Source organism: Heteronotia binoei, chromosome 17, assembly GCF_032191835.1.
Source record: "Heteronotia binoei isolate CCM8104 ecotype False Entrance Well chromosome 17, APGP_CSIRO_Hbin_v1, whole genome shotgun sequence".
Lineage (NCBI taxonomy): Eukaryota > Metazoa > Chordata > Lepidosauria > Squamata > Gekkonidae > Heteronotia > Heteronotia binoei.
In genome coordinates this window covers 41,873,565-41,890,126 of record NC_083239.1, presented here as the reverse complement: position 1 = coordinate 41,890,126, position 16,562 = coordinate 41,873,565, and the positions used below count along the sequence as shown (strand labels likewise).

The 16,562-nt window shown below is 47.3% G+C and overlaps 1 protein-coding gene across 2 annotated transcripts; it reads left to right on the top strand.

Annotated features, from left to right (window-relative positions):
• The first annotated feature begins 8,308 nt into the window (after positions 1–8,308).
• LOC132586069 (interferon-inducible GTPase 5-like) lies at positions 8,309–14,824 on the top strand. 2 transcript variants are annotated; one of them, XM_060258010.1, is made up of 2 exons: positions 8,309–8,463; positions 11,916–14,824. In XM_060258010.1, exons 1-2 carry the CDS (start codon positions 8,459–8,461, stop codon positions 13,156–13,158), a joined length of 1,248 nt encoding a protein of 415 aa, XP_060113993.1. In that variant the 5' UTR covers positions 8,309–8,458; the 3' UTR covers positions 13,159–14,824. The 2 variants fall into 2 exon arrangements, with proteins under 2 accessions (XP_060113993.1, XP_060113994.1); XM_060258011.1 differs by having other exon boundaries at positions 8,366–8,450.
• Positions 14,825–16,562: the final 1,738 nt, after the last annotated feature.

The window sequence follows — 16,562 nt, the reverse complement described above, 5'->3', positions numbered from 1 at the left end:
ACGACTAGTGCTTGCACCTTTACCTTTACCTTTAATGGTATGTTATTTACCGCCGTGCTTCTGCGCCCCATTTCCACGCAGAAGGAGGACAAGGTATTTTTCTCCAGGTCAGCTGGCAACCCTAGCTGTCCCACTTAAGAACAGAGAGAAATGTTCTGGCCTAGCCCTACACACACTGTCCTAGTCTTCCACTAAACGGCAGAGATTCCCAACTTGATGCCCCATGGAATGCATCAAATGTTTTACAAAGTGGGCGGGGCTTTTTTTTTTTAAACATTGCTTTGACAGTAGCTGCTACCACACAATCAATCAATCATTTTATTTATATCCCGCCCTCCCCGCCGAAGCAGGCTCAGGGCGGCTAACAACATCAAATCAAATACAGTAAGTTATATAATAAATATTTAAAAGCAAAAGCAATAGCTAGTTTAACAGAAGGATATTTGCTGTGTGACCAAAGGCAAGCTGCAGCAGCCATTTTGTGTCTAGCTCCACCTCCTGCGGCAGCCATTTTATGTCTCTGGCCACCACCTTGTCTTAGAATTCCAAAAGTGCCTATGGGCTCAAATATATTGGGGATGGGGATCTCTAAAATAGGGAATTATCTATGGTTCCTTTGGGGGGCGGGGCGGGAGTCATCTATCAACCCCATTTTTCTCCCACTCTTTATCCAAGGAGTCTGGAGGAGCATGCATCCCACCCCCATTCTGGGATTGCACTATGGGGTAAGTTAGGGTGACTGATTGGTTGCTCTCTGCAAGCGTGATAGTCTCAATATAGAATCATAGAGTTGGAAGGGACTCCAGGGTCATCTAGTCCAACCCCCTGCACAATGCAGGAAATTCACAAGTACTTCCCCCTAAGTTTTTTTCCCTTTCAAATATATTTCATTGCATTTAAATGATCAGATACAAAGGTCATACATAGTACGTAGTACGATCATGCACCAAACATACAACATAATAAGCTAAATAGTTTATTCGTTAAAATTGATTATACAGTTTTAACCTTCATATGAAAATGTACATATATAATAGATTTGAACTTATTAACTACGAACTAAAGGAAGTCATATTGTAAGTGCTAACAGCAGAGATGAGATAAAATTCTACCATACTTCCAAGTTCACCGGATCAGCATTGCTGTCAGATGGCCATCTAGCCTCTGTTTAAAAACCTCCAAGGATGGAGAGCCCACTTGGGGAGGGACGGTGGCTCAGTGGTAGAGCATCTGCTTGGGAAGCAGAAGGTCCCAGGTTCAATCCCCGGCATCTCCCAAAAAGGGTCCAGGCAAATAGGTGTGAAAAACCTCAGCTTGAGACCCTGGAGAGCCACTGCCAGTCTGAGAAGACAATACTGACTTTGATGGACCAAAGGTCTGATTCAGTATGTTAACCGGTTTTAGGAGCTATGCTCCTATCCAATAACAATGACCAGGCTGGAGACCTTCTTGTTCAGAGAAGACAGCTTTATTTACGTATCTGCAGATAACGGAGAGAGGGGCGGACCAAACAAAATGCCCTCTCTGCCTATTTGGCCAAGCCCCTTGCCTTTTATAAGATTCCCGACGCGATTTTTCCCTCTCTTGCTCTGTGGCAGTCTGCCATTGGTCAGAACTCACAATCTAAGCTAAGCCGGCCATTGGTCAAGGGCCTTAGCCATATAAGGCAAGTCTTAAAAGTTACAACATGTTCCTCCCAGCAACAGAATTTATGCGCATGTCCCTTTAACTCAGTACATATTCTAGAACTTTTACCTCAGCAACTTACACCACCATTTTCTTCATACTAAATGCAGTTTTGCTGAGAAGAATTTTACCAGAGAAAAATATTACCTCATGTTGACTAAAGAAACAATGTTGTGCAAAAGGGAGGGGGGGGATTAACTCCAAGCCTTAAACTAGAGGGTTGCTGAGAGACTCCAGCAAGGAATGGCACAACATGTCAGAAAGTTAGCACACAGAAGTTTTAACTGCTAAAGGTTGGGGAAAGGTGGGGGCCTCCTGGCTTTTATACCCCTTCTCCTTACAATGAATGAATGAACATTATCCATTTGTTCTAACAAGTATAAGGCAGCTTCATATGTTCACTCCTGAGGAAGCCTGTTCCACTGAGGAGCCACTCTGTCAGAAAGTTCTTCCTGATGTTGAGTTGGAAACTCTTTTGATTTAATTTCAACCCATTGATTCTAGTCCTACCTTCTGGGGCCACAGAAAACTCCACACCATCCTCAACATGACAGCCTTAAGTACTTGAAGATGGTGATCAGATCACCTCTCAGCCTTCTCTCCAGGCTAAACATGCCTAACTCCTTCAGCCTTTCCTCATAGGACTTGGCCTCCAGACCCTTCTCCATCTTCGTCGCCCTCCTCTGGACCTGTTCCAGCTTGTCTTTATATGAAAGAATCAAAACCTTCACCAAACGTTTCCTTGAGAAGGAGGTTTTGTCATGGTTCCTTTACCCTTCATTTCCAGTCTTAATCACACTTTTCAGAGTTGGAATTATGCTCAAACTGAGGAAACCAGAGTTCAGAGCATCAGAGTGCATGACAAAGAAACCCTCAATGACATTTCTCTTTGTTAGAAGAACAAAGTTGGAGTTCAGTTGCACCTTTAGGACCAACAAAGTTTTCTTCAAGGCATAAGCTTTTATGTGCAAGCACACTTCTTCAGATACAACAAAATGGAAGTTATCAGTTCATACATATAGGTGGGCCTAGGATTTCCAAATCCAATTCAAGAAATATCTGGGGACTTTGGGGATGGAGCCAGGAGACTTTGGGGGTGGAGCCAGGAGACTTTGGGGCTGGAGCCAGGAGCAAGACTGTGACAAGAATAACTGAACTCCACAGGGAGATCTGGCCAACACATTTAAAGGGACTGCACACCTTTTAAATAATGGAAATAATGAACGATAAGGGCACCCTCTTTGGGGGCTCATGGAATTAGACCCCCTGGTCCAATCTTTTTTAAACTTGGAGGGTTTTTGAGGAGAGATTAAACCATGTGGAGGCCCCTAGGCAGTCAAAATCTTGGGGACCCCCTGTCCTCCTCCCAAATTATCTGAGCACCTGCCCCACTGCCCATGGACCCTGCTGCATCCTGCAGGAACCTTCTTAAAAGGGGTAGAGGCAGAGACAGGCAAACGTGGCAACAACGCCAGCTGCAGCCACATCAGGCAAGCTGCAGCCACATCAGGCAAGCTGGGCAAAGAGCAGCTCAGTTGCTGGCTGTGCAGGCTGGGAGGGCTTCAAGCAAGGGGAAATGGGGTGGGGGTGGGGAGCTGGCCCGGAGACCCTAACCGCATGGGGCCCTAAGGGCAGCACCTTCTTGGCCTAATTGTTAATCCAGCTCTGCACTGGATGCTATGCTGAACATTTTTTGGTGCCTCTACGTCAAAAAAACGGGAGGGGGGGCAGAGCCCCAGATATCCATGGATCAATTCTCCATTATACCCTATGGCAAGGGTGGCCAACGGTAGCGCTCCAGATATTTTTTTGCCTACAACTCCTATCAGCCCCAGCCAGCATGGCAAAAAACATCTGGAGAGCTACCATTGGCCACCCCTGCCCTATGGGAATCGGCCTCCATAGGAAATAATAGAATGCCCAGAAGACATTTCTGATGACCAAAGCAGGGAGAGGGACTCAAAACTGAGGGATCCCCTGCCCCCAACTGGGGATTGGCAACCCTAGGTGGGTAGCATGTTAGCATACAGAATAATGATTATATTTAACAGATGCAAGGACCAAGCAGAAATTGCAAGCTAAGTTTCCCATTTGTTTTGGTTTAATTGGAGGGGGAGATACATAATGAAGGAAATAAATGTCAAAATTCGAGATTGTGGAGCAGATGTAGCCTTAACTGTGGGATGCTGAGAGTAATTAACTGAGACCCTGCCATTTTTATTGTTGTTAGTTATGCAATAGGGCCTCTTGAACTTGACATGGTTTAGGGGCTCATCCCTTCACTCAGACCCATTTCCCCCATAAGGATACCAGAAACTGGATTTTGGCAGCTCTTCAAAGCTACCTGGGCTTTTTCTGCATTTGGGCAAACATGAGCGACTGCGACTTCATTCAGCTCAATGGGACCGCTCCGGAATGGCTGCGCGGCTAATCAATCTAACCGGAGCCCGCCTTCTATTGCAAAGGCGCGCCAAGCGACGCCCCCCCCACCCCCACCCTCCCCAGTCTTCAGGAACGTTCTAATCCTCGCCCCTTCAGCAGCCTCCTGTCAAACTGCTCGTCGGCTTGAAACAGCCAATAAAACAAGAAGGAGACCGCCGCTCTCCCAATGACGAGGAAGTGCCCGCCTCTGAAAGGATACCGCCCCACACAGCGATATGAGAGTTGTCACGTAGCTGCCTTGGCTTAGTACAGGCGCCTCCCGCGGGGCTTGGTAACCATGGTGACCCCGGGCCTAGTAGTGGGGAGGGCGGCTCTGCGTTGTTTAAAAAGATCCCGTCTTTAGGTGTTAACATAATATGTTTTTGTGAAAGGCTCACTTGAGGCTTTCTGTGGATCAAGCTCCACCTTTGCTTGGCAAAGAAGTAAAAATACTTGGTAATAAGGTTGCCAGCTCCAGGCTGAGTAATACCTGGAGATTTTGGGGGTGGAGCCTGTGGTCAGGGTATGGCGGAGGGGCAAGGCGTCAATTGGGTATATGCCCTTGAGCCAATCTTCCAAAGTGGCCATTTTTTCCAGGTAAATCAGTTTCTAATGCCTAAAGATCACTTGCAATCCCAGGAGCTGTCCAGTCACCACCTGGAGGTTGGCAGCCCTAGCTTCCAATGTTATACACACACATGCTAATGTCCCATTGAATTCCACAGGATTTACTTCAAGAATCCCCGCCGGGTAGTTTGGCAACATTGCACAATAACTTTTTAAAAGGTAAAGGTAGTCCCTTGTGCAAGCACCAGTTGTTTCCAACTCTGGGGTGAGGTCACATCGCAACGTTTTCACGGCAGACTTTTTACGGGGTGGTTTGCCATTGCCGTCCCATCCACCAGTTCAACTCATCTCCTGCTCTACTATCATGAGAAGGGAACTGATGCCTCACCATGCAGTTCAGGCTGCCCATAAGTAGCCTGATCCAGTTTACCAGGTTGTTTTCTGACTCTGGGGTGACATTGCTCTCACATTTTCCCGGCAGACTTTTTACGGGGTGCTTTGCCATTGCCTTCTACAGTCATCTACTCTTTCTCCCCAGCAAGCTGGGTGCTCATTTTACCAATCTCAGAAGGATGGAAGGCTGAGTCAACCTGGAGCCGGCTACCTGAATCCAGTTTCTGCTGGGATCGAATTCCCCCTAAACCTAAACTAAAGGAACCCTATGGTGCAGAGTGGTAAAGCTGCAGTACTGCAGTCCAAGCTCTCTGCTCACAACCTGAGTTTGATCCCAGTGGAAGCTGGGTTAAGGTAGCCAGCTCAAGGTTGACTCAGCCTTCCATCCTTCAGAGGTTGGTAAAATGAGTACCCAGCTTGCTGGGGGGGGGGGGGGCGGGGGAGGGTAGATGACTGGGGAAGGCAATGGCAAACCACCCCGTAAAAAAGTCTGCCATGAAAGCGTCATAATCTGACATCACCCCGGAGTTGGAAATGACTGGTGCTTGCACAGGAGACTACCTTTACCTACTCTTGAAGCCCCCACCACTCCTCCTGCCATCTTTTCCCCTTTCTTCCTGTTTCATGGCTCTCAAACATCTGATGTTCATGTCTTGCAGCTCTCAAACATCTGGCATTTATTCTATGTTTGTTGGTCTTACATTAAGCAAGTTTGGCCACCCCTGATCTAAACTGTGGAGTCTTGTGAGCAAAAATTCTACTTTGTGAGCTACTGGCATTAAAGTTGTGAGCTACTGCATACATTAGTTTGCTCTGGGGCCATTTTTACTGAGCTAAGACAAAAGTGTGTGAGCTGGAGGCTAAAGAATGGTGAGCTAGCTCACACTAACTCAGCTTAGAGGAATCCAGGTGGGCAACTGTGTTGGTCTGAAGCAATAGAACAAGATTTGAGTCCAGTAGCAGCTTTAAGACCAACAAAGTTTTACTTAGAATGTAAGCTTTCGTGTGCATGCTTAGAGAGAACATTAGTTATTAACTTTCAGGTACTGGCTAGAATTCTCTTGGCATTACATACGATCTACAGACTAGAGATATCAATTCCTCTGAAGGAAATGACTGGGGGTGTCAAACATGAGGGCCAAGAGATAGATCAGGTCCCTGGACTGCTCCTATCAGGCCTGCAAGCAGCTCAGTGTCATCTGCTTCCTTCTCCCACGCTTGCTTCTTTCTGCGTCACAGCTAGCAGCTACGCAGCAAAGTTTCTATTTTCTCCATTGGCTGACCAGCACATGAAGCAACTTACGTACGAAAGCTCGCAGTACCTAGCCATTTCATGTTTTCCCCTGGGTCAGGCTCAAAACATTGACCATGAGATTTCGGTAATGACTGTCAATAAATCAAAAGTAGGCTGGCAGCTTACATACACATGCCTGAACTACACCTGAACAGCATACTCAAGACTGGTGCAGCACAGACATGGTCTCCAGAATTCGATTCAATAATTCAGAGCAAGAAGTGTCAGCTATCACAAAATAGAGATTGCAAAAGTGCTAAGCTTTTAAGCATGTTTTAGTTTAAGTTTTTTTTTTAAATTTTTTAGTTGTGTTTGTGTTCTTTACAAAGTTTTTATCTCGGCTAGCTAGTATTACATTTTATGACACATACGCCCAGCCTGACAAGGCCTCATTTATGTCAGATCCAGGCCTCATATCAAATGAGTTCGACATCCCTGCCATAGATTCTAGGGGGGAAAAAAAAGAAGTCCTATAATGCCATTGCACTGTAGCCGAGTGCCCTTTCCTTCCCAAAGTCTTCCATAACCAGGCTTTTCCAAGATGGAGCTGGCAGTCCTAATTTTCCTGTCCTATTAGAAGAAGACTGCAGATTTATACCCTGCCCTTCTCTCTGAATCAGACTCAAAGCGACTTACAATCTCCTACATCTTCTCTCCCCCCCCCCCCCCACAACAGACACCCTGTGAGGTGGATGGGGCTGAGAGAGCTCTTACAGCAGCTGCCCTTTCAAGGACAACCTCTGCCAGAGCTATGGCTGACCCAAGGCTAACCAAGCAGGTGCATGTGGAGAAGTGGGGAATCAAACCCGGTTCTCCCAGATAAGAGTCTGCACACTTAACCACTACACCAAACTGGTTCTCATACCTGAACTACACCTCTGGTGTTCAGAACTCAGTTCTGTTTTCAACATCAGAATCAATGTCCATACAATATTCCTGATTCATTCTCCACAATTTTAATCGGTATCCATACCATGGAATAATAATCTGTATTCATCCTGTGGAATAAACCAAGATCACCAAGGCACAGCAAAACTAGCAACAATGAGAACAGCAAGATGCTTAAGACAAATATATTACGTGAACGATGCAAATTGTGGCATTCCAAGGCCAAAAATCAACAAAATCAGATGGTACCTACAACACTTCTGCTAGGCTGGAGTTTGGGGATACACGCTTTGAAGAATCAAAGTTCCCTTTGTGTTGTCTCTGTATCTGAAGAAGGGAGTTTGACTCGCGAAAGCTATCGTAAAAAAAAAAAAACCTGGTTGCTCTCTAAAATGCAAGTGGACTGGAATCTAGCTGTTTTACTGCAACCCAGCATGGCTATCCTCTGAAATAATAGTCCTCTTTTCAGCACCCCAAATAACTGGGTGTCACCCACAAACTTGGCTATGTCGCTCACTATTCGGAGTCGCTTATCAATAAATCAGGGGCGGGCAAGCTTGCTTAATGTAAGCCACATAGAATAAATGTCAGATGTTTGACAGCTGCAAGACATGAATGCCAGATGTTCGAGAGCCACATGGCAGGGAGGGAGAAGTGGAAAAAAGTAACTTTAACTTTAAATGCACTCTCCAAGCCGCTGGCTGGCTTGGCTTGGAGAAGTGATTTAAAGAGAGAAATGCTTTCTCCAAGCTGGCTGATGGGGTGGTGGAGGCTAAATAAAGGGAACGAGGCGTTTTGTCACTTTCTGAACTTTTGCAGGAATTCCTCTTTGCACCAGGCACACTGCTTTGGTCCCGCGCAGCAACTTTGTTCGCTTTAAAGCAGCCACCGAACTCCCAACTTTGTTCTACGGCTTCAGACCAATACCACAACCCGCCTGAATGTATCTTTGGGACCACAGCCCGACTATGACGTTACCGCAAAGGGTTAATCACCGCAGACACTTAAGTCCCGCCTTTCCCGGGGAGCTATTTACGCACACGATGCTCATAGGCTGTCGGCTGCTGTCCATTCCCAAGCCGAGCCAATCAGCGTATTTCCTGTTCCACCTCCCGCCATAAAATGGTTTCTCTTTCCCTTCCACCTACGACCTACAAGAAAAACAATCTGTTTACTGGCGCTGCTGCCCCTTGAGAATTAGGTTGGAAAATGCAGTGAGTATAACAAGAGTGGTGGAGTATAAGGAGAGTTCAAAGGGTAGGAGGTCTGATTGACAGGGATAGAAGTAAGATCCCTCGCGAGGTGAAGGTGGAGGTAGGAGAGATGTTGCTAATGGTTAGCCTAGGGAATTTAGGCACTGGCATTCCTTCATTCCAGAGCAGGCGTGGCCAAACTTGATTAATGTAAGAGCCACATAGAATAGACATCAGATGTTTGAGCCACAAGACATGGAAGTCAGATGTTTGAGAACAGGAAGGCAGGCAGGCAGGCAAATAGATGGGGGAGGGGAGAGAGAGGTGGAAAGATAGCAACTTTAACTTTAAATGCACTCTCCAAGTAGCCAGCTAGTTTAGCTTACAGAAGCGATTTAAAGAGAGAAATGCCTTCTCCAAGCTGGCTGTTGCGAGAGTGAGGGCTTTGAGAACCGCACAATAGGTGTGAAAGAGCCACATATGGCTCCCGAGCCACAGTTTGGCCACCCCTGTTCCAGAGCTGGGCAGCTAAGAATGGCGTCGGAGGCTGCCAACTTCTCTCCTGGCCCCTGGTCCTATGTCTTTAGCAGCAGCAGACTTTTGCAATCTCAGAAACTTCGCTGGTTTTATTTGTTAATGCACTTTTAAAACAACGCTTCCTTTTGCTCTAAGGCACTTGCTTCCTCTCTTGCAATGGTTGCCGGTTGTGCTTTCTGTTTTACTTTTAATAATGCTTTGCATTGTAATATATGCCTGCATCGTACTTGGGTGGGAAGGCGGCACATGATCTGGAAAGTTAAGCCCGGCTGAGAGTTGGGAGGGAGACCGCGGAGGAAGGCTCTGCAGAAGAAAGCAATGGCAAACCACCTCTGCTTCTCACTTGCCTTGCCTTGAAAGGCCCTTGCTAGGGTTGCAGGTCCAATTCAAGAAATATCCTGGGACTTTGGGGGTGGAGCCAGGAGCAAGGCTGTGACAAGCAGGATTGAACTCCAAAGCGAGTTCTGGCCATCACAAGGGATTATACTCTTTTTATATGCCTTCCCTCCATTTGGAAATAATGAAAGTGGGGGGACCTTCGTTTGGGGCTCACAGAATTGGACTCCATGGTCCAATCTTTTTAAAATTTGGTGTGTGTGTGTGTGGGGGGGTGTTTTGAGGACAGGCACCAAATGCTGTGCTGCAAATTTTGCGCCTTTACCTCAAATCCCCCCCCCCCCCAGAGCCCCAGATAGCCGCAGACCAATTCTCCCATTATACCCTATGGGCATCTGTCTCCATAGGGAATAATGGAGTGCCCAACAGACATTTCCCTCCCTTCTGGAGTGCCCAGCAGACATTTCCCTCCCTTCCCCCTCTTTCTGATGACCCTGAAATGGGGGGAGGGCCTCCAAACTAGGGGATCCACTGCCCCCAACTGGGGATTGGCAACCCTAGAGACCACCAAGGAAGGCTCTTTAGAGGAATGCAGTGGCCAACCACGTCTGCTTCTCACTTGCCTTAAAAACCCCTTGCTGGGGTGGCCATAAGTCAGCAGCAACTTGACAGCACTTTACACACTCACACAACACACACACCCGTTATGCTTCTTTTGTCTACCATCCTGAACCCCTGCATATTCTATTGCTGCTTGTGGGAGACGCATGGATGTCATTCGGTGTTGAAACTTGCAGGTTAGGGTAGTGTGGTTCAAGGAAGGGCAAGCCTTTAAGGGATGGCTTATGTCAGGGGAGCGGCCCCGTGGCGCAGAGAGGTAAAGCAGCACTACAGCACTGTGGTCTGAACTCTCTGCTCACGACCTGAGTTCGATTTTGGCGGAAGCTGGATTCAGGTAGCCGGCCCAAGGTTGACTCAGCCTTCCATCCTTCCAAGGTCGGTAAAATGAGTACCCAGCTTGCTGGGGGGAAAGAGTAGACAACTGGGGAAGGTAATGGCAAACCACCCCGTAAAAAAGTCTGCCGTGAAAACGTTGTGAAACGTCACCCGAGTTGGAAACGACTGGTGCTTGCACAGGGGACCTTTCCTTTTCCTATGTCGGGGTGGAATTCTAGCAGGAACTCCTTTGCATATTAGGCCACACCCCTGTGATGTAGCCAATCCTCCAAGAGCTTACAAGGCTTTTTTTGTAAGCTCTTGGAGGATTGGCTACATCAGGGAGGTGTGGCCTAATATGCAAAGGAGCTCCTGCTAGAATTCCACCCCTGGTTTATGTAGCTGGTGTTTCCTGTGTAATACCATTTCTTGATTTGCAGCCCAATATGGAGGGGGTGGTCACCTGATGCACACGGGGAAGGCGGCTATGCAGATTCTCTGATTTGCAAATCATGGTGGCTTGAAAACGATCATGAGTGGGAAGGCCTCCTTCTTCAACAAAGTGCAGAATGAACTTGTGGAACCGACTGCCACTAGATTGGGTGGTGGCTACTAGTTCAGATGGGTTTAAAGGAGACTGGACAAATTCGGGGAGGGCAGGCCCATCAGTGGTGGTTTGGTGCGATGCCTTGAAAGCGGCATGTAAGGGGAAGCATTCACTTCTGTGCCTCTGGGGGCTGAAACAGGATGCTGGACCAGAAAAAATATTGTCCTGATCCAGCAGGGCTCTTTTAGCTTCTCATGAAAGGAGTCTGCTGTCAGTTTGAGGCATCTCTATGAAAAGGAAGAGAGGTCCTCAAAAAGTGCAGCTTTCCCTACTGATGTTTGACAAGCACTACTATGTCCTCTACACAATTTATAACATTTATTCCAGGGGTGTCAAACATTTGGCCTGGGGGCCGAATCAGGCCCCTGGAGGGCTCCTATCAGGCCCCTGAGCAACTGGCTGTTGTCTGCTTCCTTCTCCCTCTCTCTTGCTTTCTTCTGTTTAACTGCTTGCTTTGCAAGGCTTGCTCAATCGCACAGGAGCTACAGGGCAAAACCTCTCTTTTCTCCATTGGCTGAGGCTCCTCCCTTGGCGAGGAAGGGAGGGGAGGAAGAGCTTGCTTTGCCAGGCTATCACAATGGCATAGCAGAGCTACTGAGCCAAGCCCCTCTTCCTTCTATTCCTCTGGTCCCCTTTGGAAGGAAGGAAAGAGCCACAGCTTCCTTTGCCCAGTTCCTTGGATCCCATGGGAGAAATATAAAGAAAGCACCTTTAAGACCAATTAATGCTAATGTTTAAGTATGTTTTAAGTTTTTTTTTAAAAAAAACAAACGTGTTCGCATGTGTCCTTTATAAAGTTTATATCTCTGCCATTTAATCTTAAATAAGTACACAACATGGTCCGGCAAGGTCTCATTTATGTCAGATCCAGTTCTCATAACATACGAGTTTGACACCCCTGATTTATTCTGTTGTTGGCTGGGATGTCCCCATCCCTGTGAAAGCCAGGAGTATTGGTTTCTTTGAGGCTTTGTGGTTCAGCCACCGGCTCGCATGAAACATATACAATAGGGCCGCAGATAACCCTGACTCTGCTATTTCTCTTGCGCTGTTGCAGAACGTCCTCCATGAATGCCCTTGAGATCCGAGAGCAGGACCTCAAAGAGATGGGCTCCCTGATCCAATCCCGGGTGGTCTTGGAAGTGTCCACCCAGGTCCAGTCACTCCTGGATTCCCTGGACAGCACCACGCTGGACATTGCAGTGACAGGGGAATCGGGTGCGGGCAAATCCACCTTCATCAATGCTCTGCGGGGTCTACATGACGGTGACCCCTGTGCCGCCCGCACCGGTGTTATCGAGACCACGGCTTCACCCACGCCGTACCAGCACCCTCACCTGCCCAGCGTCCGGCTCTGGGACTTGCCTGGCATCGGCACCCCGTGCTTCCAAGCCGAGACCTACCTGCACCAGACTGGGTTTGAGAGGTACGATTTCTTCATCATTGTTGCCTCTGAGCGCTTCCGGGAGAGCCACGTGGGGCTGGCCCGTGCCGTGAAAGCCATGGGCAAACGCTTCTACTTTGTGCGGTCCAAGGCAGATCAGGACTTGCGTGCCTCACAGCGGCGACGGCCGACCCGGTTCCAGGAGGCTCAGGTGCTGCGGGAAATGAAGGAAGACTGCGTCCGCCAGCTTCAGAAACAGGGCCTGGATTCTCCCAAGGTCTTCCTGGTCTCCAGTTTTGAACTGCACCGCTTTGACTTCCCGCTCTTGCAGGAGACGCTGGCAGAAGAGCTGGAGGGCCACAAGAGGCACGTCCTCCTGCTGTCTTTTCCGTCCGTCACGGCTGCAGCTGTGCAGAAGAAGAAGAACTCCCTGCGCAAGCACATCTGGAAGAAGGCCCTGCTGGCCTCCTTTGTCTCCGCTTTGCCCGGCCTTCCCATCCACCTGAACGTCCCGATGCTCATGAACACCCTCGTCACGTACCGCAGGAATTTCGGCCTGGATGACGCCTCTCTGGGGGCCTTGGCCCTGGCGTCTTCTAAGCCGTCTTGCGAACTGAAAAGTCAGGTCTGCTCGACTTTAGGGAGGGATCTCTCAGAGAATGCCGTCCACAGCATCTTGAGCCAAGCTGCCCTCTATGGGCAAATGGCTGCCCATTTGGTGAAGAACAAGGTGCCCCTTTTGGACAACTTAGTCGCCGGGGGCATCTCTTTTGTGGCCGCTTATTATCTGCTGCACACGGCCCTCGACAGCTTTGCGCAAGATGCCCAGAGGGTCCTTGAAAAGGCCTACAGTTTTGAGGATGAAGCCCAAGGCTCGCTCTGTTATCCTCCGGATCCCGGGTTCCTCTTCGATTGAGGTTGGGCCAGGCAGGGGCGGAATTCTGGCAGGAGCTGCTTTGCATATTAGGCCACACACCCCTGAGGTAGCCAATCCTCCTGGAGCTTAGCAAAAAAAGAGCCTTGTAAGCTCTTGGAGGATTGGCTACATCAGGGGGTGTGGCCTAATATGCAAAGGAGCCCCTGCTAGAATTCCACCCCTGGAGTGAGGAAAGAATTCACCATGCAAGCACTTGTGATCGCCAAATGTTCACTACCCCTGCTCAGCTTCCGTTTCTCTTCATATATTGTCCTGCCGGGCCCAACTGGAGCTTAGGAACGCACTGATAAATCTGAATATTTCCACCAGAGTGTTTTCCAAGCGTAACGAGGAGGAGATACCTTCAATGAACGGTACTGCTATAAACTGGAAACATATATTATGCACTTAAGCGTGGTAGGACTGGATGTCGGAGAATTGTCTCTGTGTTGTGGATGACATACGGGTATCACTGCATTTGGTGGATTTTATAAACCTTCTGGTTTCCCCTGCTGTGACAGCAAAATATGTCTGATTCTTGTGCCTTTCTGGGTTAGGGAGTGATGGCTGTTGGAGGAACAGCTGGGTTTTTTTTGTTGCAGGAACTCCTTTGCATATTAGGCCACAGTCCCCTGATATAGCCAATCCTCCAAGAGCTTACAGGGCTCTTGCTACAGGGCCTGCTGCAAGCTCCACGAGGATTGGCTACATCAGGGAGGTGTGGCCTAATATGCAAAGGAGTTCTTGCTACAAAAAAGCCCCTGGGGCTTCCCATATGGAAGATGAACGCAGATAACTATGCCATTTTTACAGGGTATATCTTTTCCCAATGGAATTTTTAAAATGTGTGTGTTTGGGGAGGGGGGGCGGGTCTGGGGAAATTAGAACAGCAATGATGTTGACAATTTTAAATAATTCTGATGGGAGGGAGTTTTACTGGGAGAAGGCAGGACTTTGATATTTATTCAGCGGCTGGCCTAACTGCAGGTTTTCACTGGAGATGGTTCAGTGGGGGTGGGGGGTGACATCAGGAGAAAGATGCTGGAAGGCTGTTTTGCCTGCCAACCGTAATAGTATCAATTTCTGCAATGCTGGAGACCTTCCAGGGCATTCCACAGAGTCATCACGTGTGCTCAAAAGCTTAATCTCCACAAGGACCAGTTCTGTCTCTGCATCGTCTGTGAGCGGGTTTGAACTTTTGTTAGCGCCCGGCTAATATCCTCAAAGACAACACAGTTGAGCTTCTTTTTTTTTCCTTTTTGGGAGCCATGCAACACCCTGGGGAGCAACGAGGGACTTTTGAAATGGCAATTGCAGTGGGGGAAAAAGAACACCAAAGTTTTCCCAGCAGGCTGGTGGCAGACATAGCCGCCGCAGTCAATGCCTCATCTTGCTATTGGCAAGGACGTCACATTGCGTAAAAGGCTAGCTCTCTTAATGTATTACCGTCTCTTTTTCTTCTTTTATTAAAAAAACCCCTTAAAATACAGATTTCTGCTAATTAGAAAGCTTAGTAGCTGATGGCTTGTGAGGCGCCGTGCTCTCTGATCTCTTAATAGCTGCACTGACAAGAGGAAAGTTGCCTTTCTCAAGATACATATTTTTGGCAAAGTGAAGAATTTTCAATCCAGTAAAATATCAATTCAATAAAATGTTTATTCTTCTGCTTCTGTTGTTTTTGACGTGCGTTTGCGGTGCTGATAGGCAGTGTTCCCTCTAAGCTGAGAACAACCACAGCCACTGGGGATGGACAAGAACAGAAAGGGTTTCCTGAGGAGAATCCTAGTCAGAGCATGGAGGCTATGAAACTACAGTTAGAGTTAGCCAAAATCAAAGCAGAAAAAGAAATCCAAATGGCTAGACTGGAGGTAGAGAGAGAAAACAGAGAAAGGGAAGCAGAGAGAGAGATTCGAATGGCTAACCTACAGGCAGAGAGAGAGAAAAGAGAACATGAGGAAAGAATGTATAATTTGAAGCTCCAGGAAATTCAGGCGAGGCCAGAGCTTCAAAATGACTCTAGTAATGAACGTTGCCTCACATTAGAACAGAAGAAATTCCCCAGATATCAAAAAGGGGATGACGTAGAGGCTTTTCTGTTCAGTTTTGAAAGAACCTGTAAAGATTTGAAAATTGCTGAGGAGGACAGAATGATCTATTTGAGACCACAAATTTGTGCGGGGCTAGCTCACAGTTTTTTAGCCTCCTGCTCACCCATTTTTGTCTTAGCTTGGGAAAGATGGCCCCGGAGCAAACGAATTGATGCAGCAGCTCACAACTTTAATGCCAGTAGCTCACAAAGCAGCATTTTTGCTCACAAGATTCCACAACTTAGAGGGAGTATTGCCCGGATAGGGCCTGGATCCTGGAGAGACCCTCTTGAAGTAGGAAGGAGACATTAAGGATGGTAAGAGAGCATATACAGGGAACACCAAACTGACTCCCCCAATCCATTTGTCTCCTGCCTTTCTTCCATCTTTAAATTGGAAGGTAGAAAATGTCAGCCTCTCATCCAGGGACTGAGGAAAGCAAAAACACCGTGTGCAGCAGACTTCTGAAGCAAAAATGAACACTTAGAGATATACAGCTCAATAAATATTTCTTTAGAAAAATGTCTGCAATTTATTCAATCCATATGACTTGCATCCGCAAATAAGTGTGGAATTTTCATTCACTATAGCATCAATATATAAGGGGTAACTGGGTGAAAAAGCTTGAACACCACACAGCACCCGCAAAAATACAAAACTGACAGGCAAAACCGGTCTATTTCCCTGTTTCGCTGTAAGCTTTATCTAAGCCATAGTTCGCACATTTATTACAGTTTATCTTCCACTCTCAAACAACATTTCACTCTACACTTTCAAATAGCTGATTGGAGATTCCACACATTTGCTGATGCAAGCATATGGATTGAATAAATGGAGACATTTTTCTAAAGAAATATTTATTGAGCTGTACATCTTTTAAGTGTTCATTTTTGCTTCAGAAGTCTGGTGCACATGGTGCTTTTGCGTGTTCCTCAGTTTCACATCCCGTGTGACTTTTTTGGTTGTCTCACCCGGGAACTGGCAGACTTGCTTTCCTTCATCCTGGTGGTTGATCTGTGTGCATTTCAGCGGTCTCACACCCAGTACTGATTTATTTAGAAAATTTACAGGCTGCCTCATCAGAGATGTTTCAAAGTTGCCAGCAAAGTAGAAACACTCTATTAATAATATCATAAGTCTCAAAACATTAAAAAGAAAACCTCATGCATTCTAAAGCCAACGGTAAGAAACACAGATGGGACCTAAAAACAGCAGGGCCAGAGTTTGACAACTTAAGATATCAGCAACACAATTTAACATGAAACTACTCTTAAAAGTAAACCACCCCCAGACTACGGGCAGGCTTTCAAGACAGCT